Here is a 23138-nt window from a genome sequence, read left to right as displayed (position 1 = left end):
CAAGGGATCGATTCTCCTAGATTGCATATTGTGCCAAAAAAAGGCACCTTTCTCCCCCTCCCCTCTCTCCCCTTAGTTGTAGATTGTGGGTTTGTCTTAGCCTTCCCCTTAGCTTGTAGTTGGCCTATGGGCCCTTGAGTAGGATAGTCCAAAAAAACATTAAGAATAAGTTAATTAAATATTTCAACAAATTTTTGCTGTCTTTGGTATGTATTCTTGGAATGCCTTCTAGATTGATTTCGCATTCTCGAGTCATAAAAACAACTCTTTGTCTCTGTCTCTCTCTCTCTCTCTAACTTAATTTGAGTTGACAGACTTGTTGAGGAGAACATAGATATTTCAATAAATAATAAATAATAAATAGCTTACAATGAAATATCATATAACAGTTACTCATTCTAACGCTCTTCTAGAATTCGTATATGAATTATTATTATTTCTAACGCACTTCTAGAATTTGTATATGAATTATTATTATTATTAGGGCAAGAGAGCGCTACTTGATCATGTAGCTCATGCACTAGCACGGTGATCAATGAAAGTGCGTGCAGGTTGCAAGGGCATCAACATTAATGAAAATTTTGATTTTAGGAGGGGCTGGGCAGTAATTTTATGCACTCCTACATTTGAACACAAGAGCCACATGACCAAGCAACACTTTTTTTCCCTTATTGCTACTAATAATAATAATAATTGTTAGGGGAAAGTTTTCATACACGGTTGTGTAAGCCGTGCATGCGAGAGGGTGGGAGTTTCGAGGCATTAAATATGGGTGGGGGTTTATGACTTTTCCTACTTTTTGTGAGAGAGGACATGACCGTGCATGCTTGCACGACTATGTATGAAATCTTTGCCCAATTGTTATACCAAAATATAATCATTCAATTAAATCGTGCCACATCACCAGAGCATTGCAGCCCATTATCGACTGAAAATCCAACAGATCACTTCCATAAGCCGCTTTGGTAAGGAGTTTACCAAAAACGGCTCAGCATGCCATGTAAGCGTGGGTTAATCCTTCCTTACACCAACTTACTCCTATAAGGAAACTATAAGAGTAGCGCCCACGATTCCTATCAATCAGGGATTACACTCTTAAAGAGACTCTATCAGTGATGTTCTTATCATGTATAGAAGATTACCAGATTGGGACTCTCTCCACCACCGCCTCTACTAGTCATGAACGCTATATATACTCAAATATAACCACATACAGATCCATCTTGCTTATCATCAATTGTTGTTCAGAAAGATCTAACTTAGACACTGGAGAGTCCCCCGCTGACGCAAATCGACACTCTGGTGTTCACCTTACTCTTTTGTGCAGGTTGCAGTACATGAAGATAATCTGCGAAGAATTCTTGATGTAACCCTCTTGATGCAACAATAATAATAATATGAATAAATTTGAACTGTATGACAAAAAATCTATAGCAAACCAAGATCGAATTAATAGTAAAACCATACAAACCAACTAAGTGTTCGATTTGGGAACTTGAAATCGATTAATCGGTTCGGCTTGGGTTTCAATTAATTACAATATGATCCAAATCAAACCAAACCATTTAAACACTAACCAAACCAATTTGTGCTCATGTCCAAATACATAATCATTTATAGGGGTATCAATTGGTTGGGTCTAGTCAGTTTCCACCGAGCCTAATCGATTCCCAACAACTTAAGGCCCCGCACCATTTTTGCCCATTTAGGTAATCGGGCCTCATAGATCAGGGCATGGATATATTTCTATTCAGCTGGTCAGTTACCAGTCCATAATTGGACTCAAGGTAATTGGGATAATCGGTCTATAATTGGGCAGCTTTACATGGGCTAATTGACTAATTGGACTATAAACAATCCTTAAACGGACTGTAATTCAGCTAAATGGGATTAAATGGTCTATTCGAACTATAAACGGTCAATTGTTGATTGGTTCCAATCAAACAATCATCGTATCGTATTACCTTACACCGGGAAAGTCCGATTATTCATCGGTCGGTGCTTGAACCCAGCACGTTTAATAATCAGTTGGGCTGATCTTGGGCTTCAATCGGTTAATTCTGATCATGCTTGCAACAATATCTGTCAATTGAAGTTTGATGCTAATTCCTTAGATTCTTTGGCTATTCTATAGCAACAACTCGAAAGGAAACACTGCTATCTGCTATATAGATTGAAGAGATTCTTTGAACTTAAAACTTAACTAATGAGATGGGCTGATATGGATTCATCCATATTTGCCAGATGACAAATTGTGATGGAAGCCAAGGTTCACAGACAAGAACCCTTGCATCGGTCTTCAGATATGAAAATTCAGTGATTCTAGGGTTTCTTGGCATGAATCGGTCATGTCGAATTGACCAGAATCAAGATTAACCACAATCGATTCCAATCCAAATCAATTGATTCACCATTCAATTCCCATTTTTGAAATCGTTCACGAATCCCATGTTGAATGTGATAGGTAATGAAATTAGGATAGATTTTTAAAATGGACCGAGTTTTCCTCCACCCACAGTGAATGGGATTCCTTTCACCGCAGGTGTCAGATGGGTGAGAGAGGGGCATTGTGAGGCTGGAAAAATACTAAAACCTTATAGGGATTTGTGAACCCTAGGATGGTGGCTGAACCATCCTCTATGTGTGGAGGAAAAGTGAAACTTTGTCCTTCTAAAATTATTATACCTCATGAATTTTCTCCAAAGTTGAAGATGCGAAATGAATGGAGAAGAAACATTGTAGTCCCGATTTACACAAAAAAACGGTGATAACTAAAACTACAATAACTACAGAAGCATAAAGCTTATGAGCCACACTATGAAATTTTAGGAGAAAGTTATTGAAGCTCGTTTGAGAAGAGAGACCCATATCTCTATGAACCAATTTGGGTTTATGTCAGGTAGATACATGACAAAAGCCATCTACTTATTGAGGAGACTCATGATGAAAAGATATAGAGATAACAAAAAGGATCTCCATATGGTCTTTATTGACCTGGTAAAAGCCTATGACCAAGTCCCTAGAGATGTAATCCGACATATTCTAGTGAAAAGAGGAACGTTGAGTAAATATGTAGATATAATGTATGAGGGCGTGAAAACTAGTGTGAGATCTGCGGGAGGTCAGGACAAGGAATTCCTAATTCCAAATCAATTCGGTTTTGGTTTTGAAAATCTAATCCTATTCTCGATTCGGTTCAATTTAGGTTTCTACATTTTGTTTCTTAAACCAAGTTGAAAACGAACTGATTGACACCCTTCCCTTACTTCGACTCCCAATAGACTTGTCACACATATAATATATATAAGACTCTAGTGTGTTCCTTTTCCTTTGTACAGGAGAGCATACGGTATAGTCTACACTTAATGTAGATTTGTGTATATAAGGGTACGGAAAAAGAACTTTGTCTGGGAGTGTGGCCTATTTCAGCATTCCAATGACTCCATCTCTCTCCATCCTATATGAAAAAAATACCTCTGTCCCTTGTTTTGATGAGGAAAGAAATAGACACATGAGAGTAGGGCTGCAAGTTTGGCCCTGTCGGCCCAAACCCTTCCTGAGCCCGAACATGGCCTGGGCTAAAGATTTCTGGCCCTGAGGGCGGGTTAGGGCCAGAAATTCCTGGCCCTGAGTCAGGGTCAGGTCAAGTCAGGGTTGAGACATCGGGTCAGCCTGACCCTGATTTTGGCCTTGAAGAAATTTCTTAAAAACCAATTGCTACTTAAAGGTCTTGGGTTCAAACCTCCTCTCTCACATCTTTCATAGTATTGTTATTTTAATTTAATTATTGCAGGGCCAGGGCCAATTAGGGCGGGCTTGGGCTTGGGCTGGGCTTGGCCCATCAGGGTCGGGGTTAAGGTCAAGGTATTTAGGCCCTGAGTCAGGGTCAGGGCGGGCCTGGGCCCAACTAAGGGGACTCAGGGTTGGGCTAGGGTTTTAAAAAACCCGGCCCAACCCAATCCTGTTGCAGCCCTACATGAGAGTGCTGGCATATCAAATTCCCCTTTAAAAAATCATAAATAGGGGCGGGGACATAATTTCCCTTGTGCGTTTGGGCATAGTGGCCACATGACCAGTTAGTGTTTTTGTTTCCCATAATAATAATAACAGTTTTGTGGTCATCAAACCTCGATGTGACTTTTATTTTTAAGGTATTTGGTGACATTTTTATATGTGCTATATGTGTTGACAATTGACATTCACTTTTTGACTGTCCATTGTGATAAATATATTTTTTTATGAGGGGGATTCCTGCTAGGTTGTGTGGCCCTTGCATTAGCATGAGGATCAATAAGAGAATGCAAAGACATCCAACAGAGAGTTAGGCATACAATGGAGTTAAATCAATGGACATGATTTAAAAACGGTCTGCCAACTTAATTTTAGGTACGCCCTGCGATCATTAAGCCTAAAAAGTTTGATGCATTTGTTTCGAATCTTTGCCTTTTTGGACTTCGCCCTTAAATTTTTTTATAACTTTTTTCAATTAAAAAGACTTGTAAATTTTGGGTTTCCCTAAATTTTTTTTGTCACTCTCCAGTCCCCTTCTAGAAATTCTACCCCTTTCTTTCTCACGGTTCATGCGAAACCCCAACAGTGACATTCCAGTTAAAACAACAGTTCAGTTATCCTCATTTACCAGTATACGATGCAGAGAGAGAGAGAGTAAATTTGTACTCCTATAAGCCATTCCCTTTGGCAATTAGCAGTTATTGTAGCGTAGTGTCAGTGTATGGTCCGAAACATATGGCTGAGAGGATAGGAGTCGGAACTGTGACTCACAGAGCTGCCATGGCTTCTCCTTCTCCTTCTCCTTCCACCTTCTCTAAAACACTCCCCACCCCCAACCGCCTCACCATTGTTACTCGGAAACGCCCTTTTCGAGTCGACCCTCGCAGAACTCACCTATCCATCGTTTCTTCTCTCCCAGTCAGAGCTTCTGTATCCACAGAGGACCTCCCTACCTCTTCAGGTACAGATTACCTTCTCTTCCCTTCCCTTCCTTCCTTCCACATCTTCTATCTTTAATTCATGATCTGATTACACTGGAAGCTCCGCCTCCTTTTAACTTCACTCAACTGAATGGTTGACTAGGATAAACATATAGCTTTGTTATTGGTTCTATTAAAATAAGATTCTTTTTGAAAATGGGATACTTTATATTTGATTGGATTTTTCTTTTTTCTTCTTTTCCTCTGTGTTTCTCTGTTTGTGATAAATACTTGGGTTTCTTGCAGTTACGTATAAGGCTGTCGAGAATTTGGTAATTATAGGTTCAGGTCCTGCTGGATATACAGCGGCAATATACGCAGCTAGAGCGAATTTGAAGCCTGTAGTGTTTGAAGGTTATCAAGTAGGTGGTTCTCCTGGAGGTCAGTTGATGACTACCACAGAAGTGGAGAACTTTCCTGGATTTCCTGATGGGATAACTGGGCCAGATTTGATGGACCGGTACATGATTTAATGCTCTGTAGTTTGTTCTGTATGGTGGGAATCTTTTATACCTCAATTGAGTAGTGAAGTGGTCAGTGATTGTAATGACATTGCTTGTCCAACTGTGTTTACTAGGATACGGCGGCAAGCTGAGCGATGGGGAGCAGAGCTCTACCAAGAAGATGTGGAATATATTGATGTGAAAAGCAACCCCTTTACTATAAGGAGTAGTGAACGTGAGGTGAGAAGATAACTGTGTAGCTTTCATGTACTTGATTGTCCCCCTAATCCCTCCCCCCACCCCCCCCCCCCAAAAAAAAAAAAAAAATTGAACTTTTGAAAAGTAAGGCTGAAACCAAGAAGGAAGTTAGAGGTTGCTTCTAATAAATGTTTTAGATTCTGGCCAATTTCCTTTTGATTACCTATGCAAATTTGAAATTTCACCATTTTGAAATCCGAATGTAACCAAGCTTTGTACGAATTTATTGTTCCAACAGATTTTGAATACCTTTCTTCAAATTTGGAAGAAATGTTGCTGTGCTTTCTCTTTTGCCAATGAGTGAGCATCTTTATTGGCAGTACAAAACCGAATCTGCATCTAAGTCGCTGATATTGTAGGAAAAAGTTGTGGTCCTCCATGGCATTTCAATTTTCAACACATAAAACATTCAAGAAATGGCATTCCTTGAATCTTCCTCCACAAATGATGGACATTCATGGAAAAGTCAAGATTTTTTTAAAGAGTTTTAAGGAAGCCATGCATCTTTCAACTCAGCCTTATTCCAACTAAATAGGGTTGGCTACATGGATCCTTTTTCTCCATTCTGCTCTATTCAAAGCTATACTTGTTACTAATCTTAAGCTATGCATGTCTTTCCTCACCACCTCTTCTAGGTCATTTTAGGTCTACCCTTGTCTCTTTTAGCTCCTTCAATCTGAATGAAATCACCCCTCCATACTGGAACATCCAAAGACCTCCGTTGAACATGTCCATACCACCTCAAATGACTTTATCACAACTTATTATGTGTTGGTGCTACTCCTAAACTAGCTCTAATTTGTTTATTCCTTATTTAATCTTTTCTAGTTTTACCATTCATCCATCTCAACATCCTCATTTCATCTACACTAAATTTGTTTATTAAAATTGAGATGGTAGCAAGGGGGATGTGCTTAAAAAATGCTCCTTGTATGCCATTAATTAGGACATCTGGAAGAAAGCGTATTGACGGATATTCAAAGACAAATTCTTCTGATTTATCAAAAGAGAAAATACTTCACTTGCTGAAAGCTTCTTGGTACGAGGACTTTGAGTTATGATTGACATTTGGGGTCCTGAAGGCATGCTTTTACCTACTCTTTGGTCAGATTGTTGCATGTCACTTTCTGGTTGAAAGTCTTAATGTTCTATAATGTCTGACTATTGGTGATCTTCATAAACTTTGAGATGGGATTTAGAAACTGTATTGGATGTTACCTTAAGTGTTGATTTGTCCTATGTGGTAGATAGTGGGTACTTTTTTCATTTTAAAACTCATACTACTTACTTTGCTGTTGATTATTGTGATACTCTGGCTCTTACAGTGTATGGAGCTCCCATGGCAAGTTATTATAGTACTTCCCTCGAACCATATACTCTTATATGATTTTTCTGTTTGCACTTATTAAAAACCTAAGGTCTCCCAAAACGGAAACTAAAAATTCTAACAGCTTGGGTTGGTTGTGGAGATTCAAAATTAATTCTCTATTTATCCTTGTTTTTGCAAGTTTATAAAGAATATCTCTATACGCTAAAAAGAAAAAAACAATGGATTTTTAACTCCCCCCCCCCCTTTTGGTTTGTTTTCCTCCTGTTATGCATTTGTGTTAATTGTAAACTTGTCTTGGATTATTTATAATTGTTGTCAAGGCCTTTTCTTTGATGCCAATTAGTTGTTTAGGATCTTCATAGTTTTCTGTTTCAGGTAAAGTGCCACAGTGTTATTGTAGCTACAGGAGCTACTGCAAAAAGGCTCAGTTTACCTCGTGAACATGAATTTTGGAGTAGAGGAATTAGTGCTTGTGCAATTTGTGATGGAGCATCACCACTGTTTAAGGGGCAAGTTCTTGCTGTAGTTGGAGGAGGTGATACAGCAACTGAGGAAGCATTATATCTTACGAAGTATGCTCGTCATGTGCATTTACTTGTCCGAAGGGACCAACTGAAGGCATCTAAAGCAATGCAAGATAGGTGAGTTAAGATGCAAATTGAAAGTTCTTTTTTCTTGCTTTTAGTTACAATGCTTGTCTTTTTGGTGGACTGATGGGTCCAAATTATATATATAGATCCTAGTGTTGGTGTTTAAATTAAACAAGACATACTTTATTGTTATGTCATTTTGTACTTGTATACATATTAATTATTGCCTATACTGTTACAATTGTTGCCTGGTGTTGCAATTTAAATTAAGCAGTTTCTTCTCTTTGCTACTAACTATAGGTAGTTTCCATACCACTGCTCTTTCTACTGAACAAACCTTCTTATATGCATTCTTAAGTCTTCTGGGATTCTGCAATGGGATCTCTGATCCATTATTGAGCTTCTGTGATTTTCCAGTGCTTGGATCACTGAAAAAACATGATGTGGCGTAATTTCTCTGAGCAAAATATTTGCTTATTTTACCCTTACTTTTGCTTTTTGGTGGCAATCTTGAAAAGAATACTTATATTTTTCCTTCCTGCCATTTGGAATGAAAGATAAATTAGGGCATAGTTCGAGAACTTGGTTTCGCCCGGCCAAAAAACCGAGTTGACCGAGATCTCGACCAGTTTGGCAAATTTTTTTGTTTTTGAACTCGGTTGATGGTTTTGGTGGATTTTTTTGGGTGAATTTCAGAGGGTTTTTAACCTAGTTTGGTCATGAAAGTTGGTATACAGCTTATTTTGGGCCATTTAAATACAATGGCACTATCAGAGTTTGAGTGTAAAATCAAAGTCCAAATAGGAGTTTGACTTAGTGGGAAACCAAGAGTCCAGGATAGACACTTATGTCAAATACCAGGACAAACACTTATTTATGCCTAATATCATTTAAGTAAATGTTTTTTTACTTCAGATATTATTCATAAATAAGAAAATACCCCCTATTTGAATCCAATAAAAATAGTTAAAAAAATCAAATTCCAAAAGGATAAAATGTCAACCCCCCCCCCACCATAGTTCAAAAACAAAAACTGGATTTTCGGCAGTAAGTGCAATTTTCAAATTTCTAATGTTGGGGTTTTTCTCAAATCTAAAAATTCGGTAAATCTTAATATGGTAAAACATTGCTAAAATCCAAAAGTGCAGTAAAATATTCATTTGTTTTGATTTCTTTTTTTCGATTTTGGTAGCATTCGCGCACACCAAATTAAGTTTGACCGGTACATAACTCCTTCAATATAAATCAGATTTAAGCACTCTAGGACTTGTTGGAAAGCTTTTAAAATGCGCGAATGCTGCCAAAATCGTTCTGAATGGAACTTATTTTTTGGACATCAAAACAAAACAGTAATTTACCGCACTTTTGGTTTTTAACAGTGTTTTTCCATATTAAGATATATGGAATTTTTAGATTTGAGAAAAACCCCAGCATTAGAGAGTTGAAAATTGCACCTACCGCCGAAAATCTAGTTTTTTTTTCTTGGGGATTGACTTTTTATCCTTTTGGAATTTGATTTTTAACTATTTTTATTGGATTCAAATAGGGGGGTATTTGCTAATTTATGATTTTTTTTAATATCTTAGGTAAATGAAATAACAAATATAAAAACATTTACTTAAATGATATTAGGCATAAATAAGTGTTTGTCTTGGTTTTTGGCATAAGTGTCTGTCCTGGTTTTTGGTATAAATAAGTGTCTGTATACCAAGGTTTCCCACCGAGATCTCGGCCGACACATTGTATTTCTCCATTTCGCCTTCATTCTCGTCTCGATTTTTGAAAAAACCGAGATTTTACCAAGATTTCGGCGAGTTCTTGAACTATGAATTAGGGATGGATGTTGATCAGACCAGAATAAGACTCTCTTTGTCAGAAAATGCTCAATTTGAATCCAACCTATGTATTATTTAGGTTAAAAGTTGCAATATGAACCTGAAAATACCATGCAGGTTTTTGTTGGTTGATTCTTTGGTGGGCTGACATGGGGGTGCCTCATGTCACAAGATTTATCCCAATTTCAGGTAGCACATAACTCAACTGCTGCTCCTTGTTAATTTGGAGTATAAGAAACCAGCATTAGAATATGGAAGCTAGTAATATGTTTGTGTTTGCTTACATTCTTATGCTGCATCTGGTCTTTGTAATGACTTGGGGCATTCTACTTTGATGTTTTGGGGTTGAGCCGTGAAACATTTTCGCCCCTCCAGGCATTTTTGCACCAGTTTTCTTTGTTGGGGTTGCTTGAAGAGATCTCCCCTATTTTCTGTACTCTCTTTTTCCCCTCCTTCCCCACTATTATATTATTTTACTGGGGATAAAAGTGGTGAAGTTATTATTCCTTTCACTCCCATCATGCCTTGCATAAACCATTCCATTAGGGAATGTTAAGATATGTACTGGGTTTAGTCACGATAGGGGAGTGTCCCTGTTGTGATATGTTTGGTCATCTTTAGTTTTACTAGTTGGAGTCTAGTTAGATTAAGTTGTGTGTGTGCGGGTCTTGTAACCTACTCAGTGTCTGACTTTAATTTTGCATAAAAAAAGCGTGTACCCAGTGCATGAGGCTCTTGCCACTGCTCTCTCTTCTCTGCTCTCTTACCCAGTGCACAATAGGGGGTTAGTTGAACCTATCGTGGGTTTGGCTTTCTCTTCTACTTTGCAGGTATTGGTTACAGATCCTGGTTTGTTACAGAGAATATGTAATTAAATTCTCCTATATGCTATAGTAACATACCCCGAGTATTCTTTGTTGCTTAAAAAAATATATAGGCCATTGGCATATTTTTTCTCCATTAGTAAACTACAGGCCTATATACCCCTTATCTGATATTTTCCTGGTCAGAACTGCTTGATAACTGATGCATAAAGTTTTCTTTGACACCGATGTGTTTGTCATGATTGCATAGAGTGTTTTTATAGGGGAAATAACTCTTTTGAGTTAATAATTGTTATAAGAATTTGCATCGTAAATTTTCAACTCCCTGAATGTTTGTTTAACAGGTTGATTATGGCGAATGTTACAGAGTTTTCAACAATCCAAATATTACCTTGCACTTCAATACAGAGGCCGTGGATGTCATCAGCAATACCAAGGGCCAGATGTCTGGGATTTTAGTTAAGAAGATTGGCACAGGAGAGGAATCAGTGCTTGAAGTGAAAGGTTTATTCTATGGCATAGGTCACACTCCGAACAGTCAGTTGTTGGAAGGTCAAATTGAACTTGATAGTGCTGGTTATGTGGTAGTGAAGGAAGGTACTGCAAAAACTTCTATTGAAGGTGTCTTTGCAGCTGGAGATGTACAGGTAATGCTATTTCCGAATTAGACTTCCTACCTGACCTCAATTTTAATCGTTTGTTATGTTACTGGCACCTTCATCTTTTAACCTTACATGGGCACTGCCAATCCATCTAATTGTTCAGTCGGTGGAGCATTTGCAGTTTGGAGGGGGCATAGTCTAAATACCTAGCAACCAGATGATCTTATCGACCTGCTGATGTGGATCAGAGGTTCCAGAAGAAATATTTCCGCAGGAACAAAGGCCTAAACCAGGTCCAGCCCTGAGTTAACCTGGTCTGGTTCTTTGTGGGTTCAATATGAATCGATTTAGGACGAGCCAGCTGTGTGGAGGAGTTTCTAGAAATCATAAAGCTGCCTCGGTGGAGAATATTCTGGGGAGATTATTTTCTGTTTCTCAGTCATTAAGAATATTAGATTTCTATACATAGTTGTTAAGGCGTCGCCTTGGTCGCATAGGCAGGCGCTTGCCTTGCGTCTAGGCCCCCTCCAACACCTTGGGTCGCCTAGATGCCGTGACAACTATGTTTCTATATTTGAGTTGGTATTCTTGTAAGCTTTTATTTAGTTTCTATTTTATTAGAACTCTCTCTTAGCTAAGGAGAGTTTCCTTAATAAAGAAAGGGTCAGTCCACACCCCCCATGATTTTGACAGAAAACAGAACCTTGCTGTGTGCATGTGTGTGAGTCTGAAAGTTACTCTATTCTGTTGGCTGATTTGAATTCAGTTTACTAATGCTACTGATTGCAGATGGTGCTATAGGACTGAGGCTCATCACTGCTAATTTTATCCATCTTCCGAATTTAGAAACTTTCTAATTTCTTGACCTTCTGATCTGGTATTGCAGGAATCTTCAAGAGTTTCTAAATCCTATCACTTTAAAGTTACTAATCTCAAACTACATCTAAAATTTTTGACTTTCTAATTTTGATTTGAGGAGTTTATATTTTCTGGCCTAGTCCATACCTCCCAATCCGACCGTTGGATTCTTTTTGAGATTTTGAGGGTTTGTTCCTGACCCTAGATAGACCATTCGACCAGAATTTCTGGTCCATCAATCGCCGGATTGTGAGCCACAGATTTTCTCTCAAATCTGGTCCTTGCCTATCCCTGTGGTTCTAGTTTCCCTGTGGAATCCTGGTCACTACTGTTAGGTCATTAGGATACCATTACCTGCATTCCAAAATTTGATCCACTGATGTCTGATAAACCTATTAATGGATTAAACCCAACCATGAACAGGGTTCATAATCCTACCCACAAGCAGAATCACAGGAGGATATCAACCTGCACGCCAAAGTTAGTGGCTGGATTCCATAGATCAAATACTTAACTGAATAGCAACAAAGAGGATATCACAGGGACTGTTACCTCCAAGCAAAGCCTGCCAACAGCTGCTGTTACTTTCTTCAAACAGAAAATTTAACTCCACCTATAGTCATCAAACGGCAGTGCAAAATACTCAACAAAGTATCAAGTTTAGTGTAGCAGTAGGTCTTCAAACAATTATCAAAGGAACAAGTAATGCTGAAGTTAAAATCTTAAACTTGTTGTATTGCAGAAAACAGAATGAATTAAGGGGATAGAGATGGGGGGGGGGGGGGGGGAGCTTCTCACTCAAGCCTTGCTAGTCTCCCACAAGCCACCTCTAGCTTCTGACTAGAGTTTTCTGCATCTCATAAAGAATTCCTGCTCCACACGAGAAATCTGAACATACACAGTTGTCAAATCTGTTGGGCTGTAGTATGCCCCTTCTCTTATTTATTAACTTTGAGAAAATATAGAATGGAAAAATCCTTTGCATGACTGGAGTATTCCTTACAACTTAGGACTTCTCAAAATAGAAACTATCTTCTAGACTTGGCAAATTAGAAACAAATGACATAATTAGTAACTAACTACCAAGGGACTAAAAATTAGAAACTAACATAAAAAATACAACTAATTGTTCCCCACGCAAGGACCATCTAATATGGATTCTAATGGACCAAACCTGGTCCAAATTCAAACACAAGGGTCTGGACTTGATGGTCTAGGCTGGCTGGCTGGGCATGGATTTGCTGCTGATGTCCTCCTTCTCTTCCCATGTGATGAGATCTTCATCCCCTAGCCTTTTCCCCCACCCGTCCAAACTTTGGAGTTGGATTCTGTGATGGTTATCATGTCATTCTAAATTCTCCACCTGCACTATCAGAAGGCATAGGCATACGCATCGTATAAGGCTCCCGCCACTGCGAGGTCTGGGGAGGGTCATAATGTACACAGCCTTACCCCTGCTTTCGCAGAGAGGCTGTTTCCAGACTTGAACCCATGACCACTTGGTCACAATGGAGCAACCTTTACTGTTGCACCAAGGCCCGCCCTCAAAATGATGCTTTGGTGTACATGCATGATATGCGGTAGAGGTTCCAAAAGGCTTTATGTTACTACTATACGCCACATTTATATCCATAATTGTCGGCATCTAGGTGATGGAAGGCCTTAGAAAGGGCCTGGACGCAAGGCGACACCAACAAGGCAACCAAGGCACCTAAATGCCTTGGCGACGCCTTGACAAGTCTGTTTATATCATCTATTAAGTAAAAGTAAACAATGGGAAATACAGAGGGCTTGTATTTTCCCAAGAACCGTGCTGATATTTTCTTAAGTAGGTCCAACTGCTCCTATAATTTTGACCCACTTGTAGTTTGTTGGTGTAGGAATCAATCATAGATTTTCGTTCTCTTGTCCTGTCAATAGGATCATGAATGGAGGCAAGCCATAACAGCAGCTGGATCAGGCTGTGTAGCTGCTTTATCAGTTGAGAGATATCTTGCAGGCAATAATCTGCTTGTTGAGTTTCACCAGGTATTTTACTTCTATGGTTATTTCATTCATTTTAGAACCTTATGTGACTTTGAATGCTGTTCTATATTCTTGCTTTTCTCAGAAGCACTCATTACGTAAGGAGGAATTACTGTTTTTTGCTTATCAATTTTTGTGGCTGGAGAGCTTGCTGCTTTTTTCAGAAACTGACTATGGATTGAATTGATTGTTAATCATCTAAGCTATTTGACTTTATTTAAATAGGTGGCCGAGTATAAATGGAATGGATGGTAAAACATGTCGCTGAAGAGGAAAAAAATGCTAAAAAATTGTTCAGGAAGCTTGTAATATGAAGCTCATGAAGATGTTGTTTAGAATTAATTTTTCAGTTTTGTAAGAATATCCATCTCTAAATTTGAACTCCTTGAGAAGTCTGTCTCTCTCTCTCTCTCTCTCTCTCTCTTTTCATTTGTTAATATTTTTTTGGGGGGGAGGGGGGAGGAGGGGGTTACATTTCTCATTTTTCATGTTGTCTAATATAGTATTATTCCTGGAAGCTGGAACATGTGTCTGGATGTTTCCTTATGCCAAGCCCATGTGGACAATTTAGTGAGGAAACGCAAGTCAGGAATAATCTTATCCAAGAGACATGACAATATAGTGAAGAATGAAATAAAAAATAATTTGATTTATTAATTTTAATCAATAATTATTATACATAATTTAAATTAGATTTAATTTTATTAAATATAGTTAGTATCCCCTAAGGAGGGTGGGCCTTGGCGCAACGGTAAGGTTGCTCCATTGTGACCAAGTGGTCGTGGGTTCTGTAACGACCCAAACCTGATGGCTAGGACTGTTACCTCATCCTTAAAGCTATCATCTCACAGTGTCCGCCACAGCATAGCATAACTACAAATTCCTCATGTAAAAGAAATGCTGAAATATAACAAAGAAAATGTCTCCTCCTTGATCCAACATCGTCCTGTCAATCCTCATCTACTGAGTACTGATTTGTAGGGAAATATAATAACGTGAACTGCGAAGCCCAGTAAGACAGAACAAAAACACATCCTCACACAATAAATACTGAACATTATAAATATCTTAATAACCATTAGACTGTTACATGATGAATGACATGCATGAACTCATAAGCAAAGGCATGCAAAAACTCGTGATAACATGGCGTGCAAAACTCATCAGAGACTGCCAAATCTGAATTCCAGAGGTGCGGCTACATAATAATATTCCTTCCTAGCTCATCGCTTTTACTAGGCAGTACCCTTTCTGCAAGGGCTTGTGCAAGCAGCACGTACTGTGCAAGTCCATTTATGCTAAGGTGGCATACAAAACCTTACTGTGACCACTTATGCTAGGTGGCACACACACTGCTTATACTAGGCAGTATGTACAATCCCAGTATGAGCACTTATGCAGTTATGCTAGGTGACATACACTCACTGCCTATACTAGGCAGTATGTAAAATCTCACTATGTCCACTTAATGCTAGGTGGCACACACGCACATTACTTATACTAGGCAATATGTAATGTACATAACCACTTATACTAGGTGGCATGTAACAAAAACTCTGTAAACCTCATCCAACACCTGACCCCCTGTTGGAAAGGGTTGCAGTCCAGTCCAAAAATGTGAAAGCCTTACATCTTTCTTTACATTCCATATTTATGAAACATATATATTTTCCTCTTAGTGAAAAATTAATGTCACGACATACTTAAGCTTTCATACATGAAATGCCATGGTACCCTCATACATAACATGATTACACATTTAAACAATCATGGTCATGGTAACTAAAAATAAACCATGCACTCACATCATAAAACTCATTGAACATTACAGCATAACATCACTCCATCACATATACGTAGTTGAGAACATGAATTGTTCTACTTACCTCAATTACGCTTAAGTACGAATCCGTCAATATCCGAAACAAACTAACCTTGGTTATCTATCACAAATACATACATTGTACTATCTGTACACTACCTGTAACATATTATGATGTTTAAATTACAATTCCCCTCTTTAGTCCCTCCTTAAACTGTATTGTTAAAAATCTGTCAGTAGGCCTGACTGTAGTCTGGGAAAACCAAATTTTCCCCATCATAATCACCGCCAAATCTCATCAAATTTTAGATAGACTTACTTAATCCCTTGACTAAAAATTCTTCCAAAAATCAGAATTAAAATCAAGGTCTACATGGGAATTTTATATTAAACAAAACAGACATACAGATTCTGCCAGAATCTGTGTGACAAGAATGAAAAATACAAAACTATACCTTCCCGAATCCAAAATGCTCCCTACTTGTCCAGAATTAAACTAGACTCAGAGAAGAACATCTCATAGAAGTTTAGGGGTCAAAATCCAAGTATTTCATAGCCTAACAGAGACCCCAAGTCCAGTCTCCAGATTTGGAAAGAATCTGCGCTTCGATAATGCAAGGTGCATAAGTCATACTTAAAAACACCGATTGCTTTCAGGATTTTTCCTACTTATTCTAGAACTTTCTGACAATAACGCAAACCTCCCCACATATCTGACATTTATTCAAACCTCCCCTACTTTACAAACTTCATTGCACTCAAGTCCGTTAGTGTTTTAAGCTTAGGTAACGGCTTAATTTGAAAATCAATTTTTTATTGACCATACTACCCTTGGTAGGGTTGATGCTACCGTTTTGCCCCTTAAAGAAGTTACCCTTTTGCCCTTAATGAAATGCTAACTCAATCTATCGTCTCTGCTACCTTCCATGACCAAAAAAAACCCTAATCTGCCAATCTAAACCCTAACCTGCAAATCTAATCGATCGCCCTCCTCAACTGTTTGCGCCAGGCATATGAATGCAAGAATGAATGGGTTTACATTTCAAGACTGTCTCAGACACAGCAACTTAAAAACCCGTACCTAGTTGAAGAAAAATAGGAAATTGTAGCTTTTCTGGTCGGGTTGTTCTTGTCCTAATGGGGTTTGCTTGCAGGGCAACGATGAACTGGCACTGGTTCAGGCCAGATGGTCGTTCATGAACAAGGATGAGAACCTGCTCATGAGGTTGGAGAACATAAACCTGTGTTTCCACTTCGAGGTGGAGCAGCAAGTGAATGGAATTTTTATCAATTTCTTCGGCTTCAATGTGAGCTACTGGAATCTTACGAAGCTTACAACTGAAAATAGGTCATTTGCCTCGATCCCCCATGATAACTGAAACCGGTAAAGAGTAAAGAGAGTGGGAAAGAAAGGAAGGGAAGGATGGTGAGCCCTAGCGCAGGAGGCTTGGAAGCTCTGCACCGGCTGAAGTCAACAGAGCCTCCAATCTGGCTCTTTCCCTGTACCGAGCTCTCCCAGGCAGCTCGAATAGCCTCTCAGTATCTCTTCTCATCCCTCCAACCATTCTGTCCTACTTACAAATCTATCTTGGTTTTCCACTCATACGCTGACTTTTCTTTAGATCTGAACTGGGTTATCTTACAAATCACATCTAACTAGATTGGGCTCACCAATTGTTCTCTTAAATTCGGAAAGATCACAATTGTTCTCCTATTACTCTTCTTCTCACCTAAAATTAGCAGCCTCAACCATTTCAGCGGTGCCTTCTTTCCTTTCAGATTCACCGGCACTATCCCCTGATATTACCCCCTTATTACCTTCTCCCAGTGGTTCTGTGCCTTCACCAACAGGGTCTCCCATTCCCACCATTCCTTCCAGCCCCAGCCCACCCAACCCAAACGATATGGCCACTGCAGCTCCTGAAAAATTGAATAACTTGAAGCAATATAGAGTGAAAAGAGAATGTTACTGTTGAAATCTCAAACCGTTACATGTGGGTGTGTTAATCATGTAAAAGAACCAAAGCCGTCATTTTTGGAGGTACCATAAAGAAGGTGGGGATGCATCATTTATCAAAAACAGATAGCTACCATTCGTCGAGCATCACATACCCAGATAGCTACAGATACAGTTTACACTGATTTGAATTTCAAATAAAATAAGGGGAAAATGGAAAACAAGCAAAATTGTCCATTGAAATTGATTGATTATTACTGAAGATATGTAGCCTGGGAATTTAGATTCACTTCTGGGGAAAAACGTCAAGATGTGTAAAGACAGATCGGGTTCCCTAGATTTTGGCCTGAACTCACTGGTTCTTCTGTTACTGGGACCTTCTTCTTCAAATCAATGAGAGCACTACGACCGGGCTGGAAGAGCACAATGAAAAGAGTGGACAGGGACTTTATCTTGCCGGACGAATGGGCTGATTCAAATCTCTGAGTCGCAGCCGTAGGGTTTAGGGTTTCTCTGATCAGGAGAATGAAGGAAAATTCGCGGAGAGGCTGTTTCCCAACTCGAACAAGCAACCTTACCTTTGCGCCGAGGTCTGTCCTCATTAATTGTTAATTATGACCCTCACGCCAAAAATAAAATAAGATAAAATTTGAAGAAAACACCTTCAGATTGGATATTATGTTACTGGAGGAGGCTTATCTTTTGGGTAAGATGAAGAAATGGAAATGGTGATAAGAGGAAGGCTTCAAAGTGGGCAAATTAATAGCTTACATATCAAACAAGGTGCTTCAGAGGGAAAAGACACATTTAGAAATGGAGCAAGGAAGAAGTGGGGGACATAGAAGAAAGACCTAAAAGAGAAGACTGGTGAACTGGATATTGAGGAGGAAAATACGCTATCACAGAAGTGCATGGAGAGAAACTGAAAAAGGAGTTTCTGTGGAGACTTAAGAAGAAATAGCTGGAGATAGCACATTAGAGCTCTTTAGTTGTTGCATGATAAAAACTTAAGAATGTCATGCGTTGGCCAATTCAAGGAGGATGAAATGCATCTTTAACATTTGAGTGAAGAATGGTGTTTTTTGTAGAGATAGAACAGTTTCCTTCTAATTTATTTTTCTTCCATAAGAGCTGTTTACCTTGGCCCGGCTTTGAAGGTCAGATGGGATGGCATTTGTTTTGAATATTAAAAGAAGAAAGGGAAAACTAAGCCATTGCAGGCGGATGAAGCTCGGAGTGGAGTTCAATCAAAACAATGAAAGGAGACAAAGCACAGAGCCTGGAAGGTTTCACATAATCACATTAGAGCTTTTTTTTAAAGAATGTTGAAATCTGATGAATGTAGATCTTGTGCAGGTGATTGTTGAGTTTTATTAAAGAGAAAAAGAGATAAAATATCAAATCCAATTTGTATCAAATTGATCCTGAAAATGGAAGTAGATGAATTTGATACTGTGGTTAAACGTTCCCTAGTCCAAGCATAAGATGAATGGGTGGTGGTCTTTTACTTCTAATTATGGATGGTTTTAACACCCTGCATGAAAGCAACAATCAACATTCAACTATGCATGTTTTCATTAACCAGTCTATTTAAATTTTAGATTGGGTGAATTCTTTCAGCATGGCCCATTTTGAGAGCCTTCAACACTGCCCAAATGTCAGTACGTGGCAAATCAAATTGGGGCCAAATTTTGGTGGATCGGTAGATGCAAAGTGCTCCACTCACATGTCAAACTTCAGCTCAAACAGAGTGTGCCAAGTGATTATAAAAAAGAGCTTTGAAAAATTTAGGACCATGGAAGAATGCATAGTAGTGGTCGAAGTACCATTGGTGTGTAAGGATATACATTGGGGGTATTTGATTCAATTTGAGTCTGAATTTGACATATGACTAAGCCATCCCATGCTCGTCTCTCTCCAATGGCTGGAATAGCCACATCATCTGTCCATGTGGCACACTGAGGGAGGGCCTTGTTGAGTAGCCTCTCAAAACTAGACTGTGTAAATAGGTTTTTCCCCTTTGAATTGATTAGCTTTAATGTGAAACAATTGGATAAGTGGGAGTCCAGTCAAAAATCTAGCTAGATGATGACGCAGGGAATCTTGTTATTGAAGTGCAAAGTCCATTTTTGTGCTTTTGCATTTATGTATCTTGACCAAAAAAAAAAAAAAACTGTGATCATGTTTCTTCTGGAACTTCTTCTGGTTGAAGGATGCTTACAAATTACTCATTCTTCTATACGAATGGAGTAACTGTCAGATTTTCTTTTTCTATGAATAAGTAAAGTTTGTTAGAAAATAAATCTTAAAAAATTCAAAACGATAATTGAAGTATAGAAGTGAAGCATATATCTAATCCAAACCCAATAAGCTTCCTAAACAAGGAGAAAGGAAAACAGGAGAGAAAGAAGAAAACTACACTTTCATAGTGGTACTGTATGCTATCCTGAAAACAAAGGACAGACGGTGGCTTGCTTAGCTGGCTTATCTGTTAATTCATTGCTGCTTTTTGGTTTCCAAAGTAATGATGTGTGTGCTGGAGTCATCAAGTGAATAACACACCAAGTCAATTGAATAGGTTTGAATTTTCTCTCTGTTTTTGTTCCGACTTCTGACTCAATACTTCTGGAAACTAAATTATTAAGGCTGAAATTTCAGAATTCCCTTTCAGTGGCTTATTGTTCTCAACCCCTATCTGTGTTTCTAGAGACAACTTAATGGAAAACTATGATAAACTTGCATGGAAGCATCTAGTTATTTGTCTCTTTATATTCCCAATATTGTGAATGGGATCTTTTTGTTGGTAGTATATTCCATCATTTACTAAGCAAGATATTTCCTCTTCTGTTGTCCTTTTGCAGCCCAAAACCGTAGAGGTTGAGAAGCAACTCACGGATAGAGATATACAAGAGGGTTTTGATATAACACTTACAAAGCACAAGGGTCAGGTAAATTGTTTACTGTCTCTATTCATTAGTCATTTCCTTAATGTTTTTCACTCATCTTTTGCTGACTTGAGCTGTTTTTGGCAGTATGCTCTGAGGAAGTTATATCATGAAAGTCCAAGACTTATATGTGTGCTATACACAGCACCAACATGTGGTCCATGTAGGACCTTGAAGCCCATTTTAAGCAAGGTACTATAGTCCCCCCCCCCCCTCTTTTACATGTTTATATGTTTCCAAATATATTGTATTGCTTTTTTAAATTTACACACTGCCCACCACCAACTGATATGCTTCTAAACCTCTGGAATATATCCTCTTTGCTTTAATTCAAGCTGATAACTGAGTTTCATTTGCCTTTGGGGTTGGGCATCCAATTTATTACCAGGGATTAAGAGATGCTGCTTGAGAACTCAACTCTTGCAACTTGTTGATGGGTTCAAGTGGCTGATGAGTTATGGAATCTAAATGTTCCATCTCATGGTTGACAATGCGCTGCACTGTGCAGTATGTGCATTGCTCCATAGTTGTGTTCTATGGCTTACAAATATTGACATATAACTTCACTTATTGCAGGTAATAGATGAATTTGATCAAAATGTGCACTTTGTTGAAATTGACATCGAGGAAGATCCAGAGATTGCTGAGGCAGCTGGGATTATGGGCACTCCATGTGTGCAGTTTTTCAAAAACAAAGAAATGATCAGGTTGGTTTGCATGCAATCTCTTGTTCTAGTGGAGTCCATATGTGTGGTCATTCATGGCTTTTTGCATGTTGCATGCTATCTTCGCTGGTTCTTATTAATTATACTTATTAACATCTTTGAATTGCATGACGCTTACACTGACTCAGAGTCATTTTGTGGCTTCCTTAATTGCTAGATATTGGAAGTATTCAACAGCTTAGCATGGCATCTCAAATTTTGCTCAACAAAAATATAAGATTGCAATGGAAAGATATTTTATTTTTATTCTTCTGTCCAAGTTGTGGGAATTCTATGATCACGTTCCCATATGAGGCCTCAAATTATGCGGTTATTGAATTTGCGACATATATAGATATACGTATGTATACACAGGTTTATTTTTGGGGTGCTAGCATGTATAAAGGTTGATGCTAAGGGGACCACTTCAGCCGTTATGTAGAATAGGTGCAGTCATAGGACAACTCTTGGGTTTTATAAGTGCCTGCCCTTACTCTGAAGACAAGGGAAACCAAAAGGTGCTCCAGGAATGAAAGGCAGTCTTTCTAGCATTGCTTTTATATCATATATGATGTCAAGTCTTGAAAATGCATGAGTCCTATACATATCAAGATTAGCCATATTGATGTGATACAGATCCAATACATCAAAATATTTATATATAGAACAGTGACAAACCGATACACTCGATACACAGGTTGTCAAAACCCAAAAATCACTACTTTTGAAAGAAAACTTCTTACTTTGCTTTTTTCGCCAAAACTTAAGGGATTATATCTATATTAAAAAACAACATAAGATGAATGATTAAATAAGTAATGTTTCTATTTAGTTTTAGTAGGTTAGATATTGCACTTGTAAATAAAGATTTGAATCACATAGATGTTGTGAAGATAGAGATAACCTTACATTGGTTGGATATCATTATTTATTGCTTATTTATAATGCATAATGGTTAAAAACACTAGTTTTGCATGTATCATAAGCATTTCCATGTGTTTCAAAGCGAAACTTAAACATATCTAGCGTCTCTTCAACACGTCTCTGAGCCGTCAATTAAACCAACTTTTTGATGCATTGCTTGATATTGATACTTGACACCTTGCTTATATGTATTACTCTTTGGTGATCACTGACTTTGTCTTCGTTGGATTTGCAGGACTGTATCAGGGGTGAAAATGAAGAAAGAGTACAAAGAATTCATTGAGGCGAACAAATAGCGGAATGTAATTCTTTAGTTGAGGCCGATCCATTCATTTTTCAATTGGTTTTGCTCCTTCCTAGTAGGGTGTTTGATATTCCCATCTTGTATTTTCTGATAAGCACCAATAATTTGATTGATGCAGTCTTGCAGTGCATAATTTGGAAAACAATTTTGAAATCCCTCTCCATTTTTCACTTGGTTGTGCTATCGACCTTAAAATGTTTTGAATTAATTTACATTATTCATACGTGAGGTGGACAAATTTAAGCCATGTCCCCTTCCTTTTTTCTAACTCCACTTAAAAATCCTTATGCCCATCATTTCATTCTGTAGTTTTTCGAGTATCTTAGATTTGGGTATTATCCAGTGTACCCTTCAACAAGGACTGATTGTACATCATCATCATCATCCAATATTAGGGTCATCCTTGTATTTAGGTAGATTTTATAAAACCTGCGGGTAGGGAGACTAGTGGCTTCTTTACCAAGAACAAAACTGGGGGTTGACCATCGAATGATTTGAAAGAGAATCATTCCCTTAACCATAACAAAAACCCAAGGAATGAAACTCAAACTATACTTGTTACTTGGTAAAAACCATTTAAAAGGAAACTAGGATAGTGTTTTTCATGGGGAAATTTCTCATGCCACAACAATAATGGCATAAGAAACATTTCATGAACAGGGGAGACCCACATGGTGAGGATGTACGGGGTGTGAAAAAACAACTCATTACTTTATTTGCAAAATT

General features: G+C 38.4%; 1 protein-coding gene across 2 annotated transcripts; it reads left to right on the top strand.

Annotated features, from left to right (window-relative positions):
* Positions 1-4701: 4701 nt before the first annotated feature.
* On the top strand, positions 4702-22565 carry LOC122670971 (thioredoxin reductase NTRC). Of its 2 annotated transcripts, none has more exons than XM_043868031.1 (10): positions 4702-4972; positions 5238-5451; positions 5569-5674; positions 7398-7663; positions 10639-10918; positions 13652-13759; positions 20394-20483; positions 20568-20672; positions 21057-21187; positions 22344-22565. In XM_043868031.1, exons 1-10 carry the CDS (start codon positions 4747-4749, stop codon positions 22402-22404), a joined length of 1587 nt encoding a protein of 528 aa, XP_043723966.1. In that variant the 5' UTR covers positions 4702-4746; the 3' UTR covers positions 22405-22565. The 2 variants fall into 2 exon arrangements, with proteins under 2 accessions (XP_043723966.1, XP_043723967.1); XM_043868032.1 differs by having other exon boundaries at positions 4703-4972; positions 20397-20483.
* The last annotated feature ends 573 nt before the right edge of the window (positions 22566-23138 follow it).

Source organism: Telopea speciosissima, chromosome 8, assembly GCF_018873765.1.
Source record: "Telopea speciosissima isolate NSW1024214 ecotype Mountain lineage chromosome 8, Tspe_v1, whole genome shotgun sequence".
In the NCBI taxonomy this organism is placed as follows: domain Eukaryota; kingdom Viridiplantae; phylum Streptophyta; class Magnoliopsida; order Proteales; family Proteaceae; genus Telopea; species Telopea speciosissima.
The sequence above is the reverse complement of the archived record's forward strand: the minus strand, read 5'-3'. Positions and strand labels throughout refer to the sequence as shown.

Excerpts from the sequence above, each read along its gene's own strand:
- LOC122670971 (XM_043868031.1), top strand. The coding sequence starts at position 4,747 with ATGGCTGAGAGGATAGGAGTCGGAACTGTGACTCACAGAGCTGCCATG. Across the intron at positions 10,919-13,651 it reads TTGCAGCTGGAGATGTACAG|GATCATGAATGGAGGCAAGC; the intron begins GTAATGCTATTT and ends TCCTGTCAATAG. Across the intron at positions 20,673-21,056 it reads TGAAGCCCATTTTAAGCAAG|GTAATAGATGAATTTGATCA; the intron begins GTACTATAGTCC and ends CACTTATTGCAG.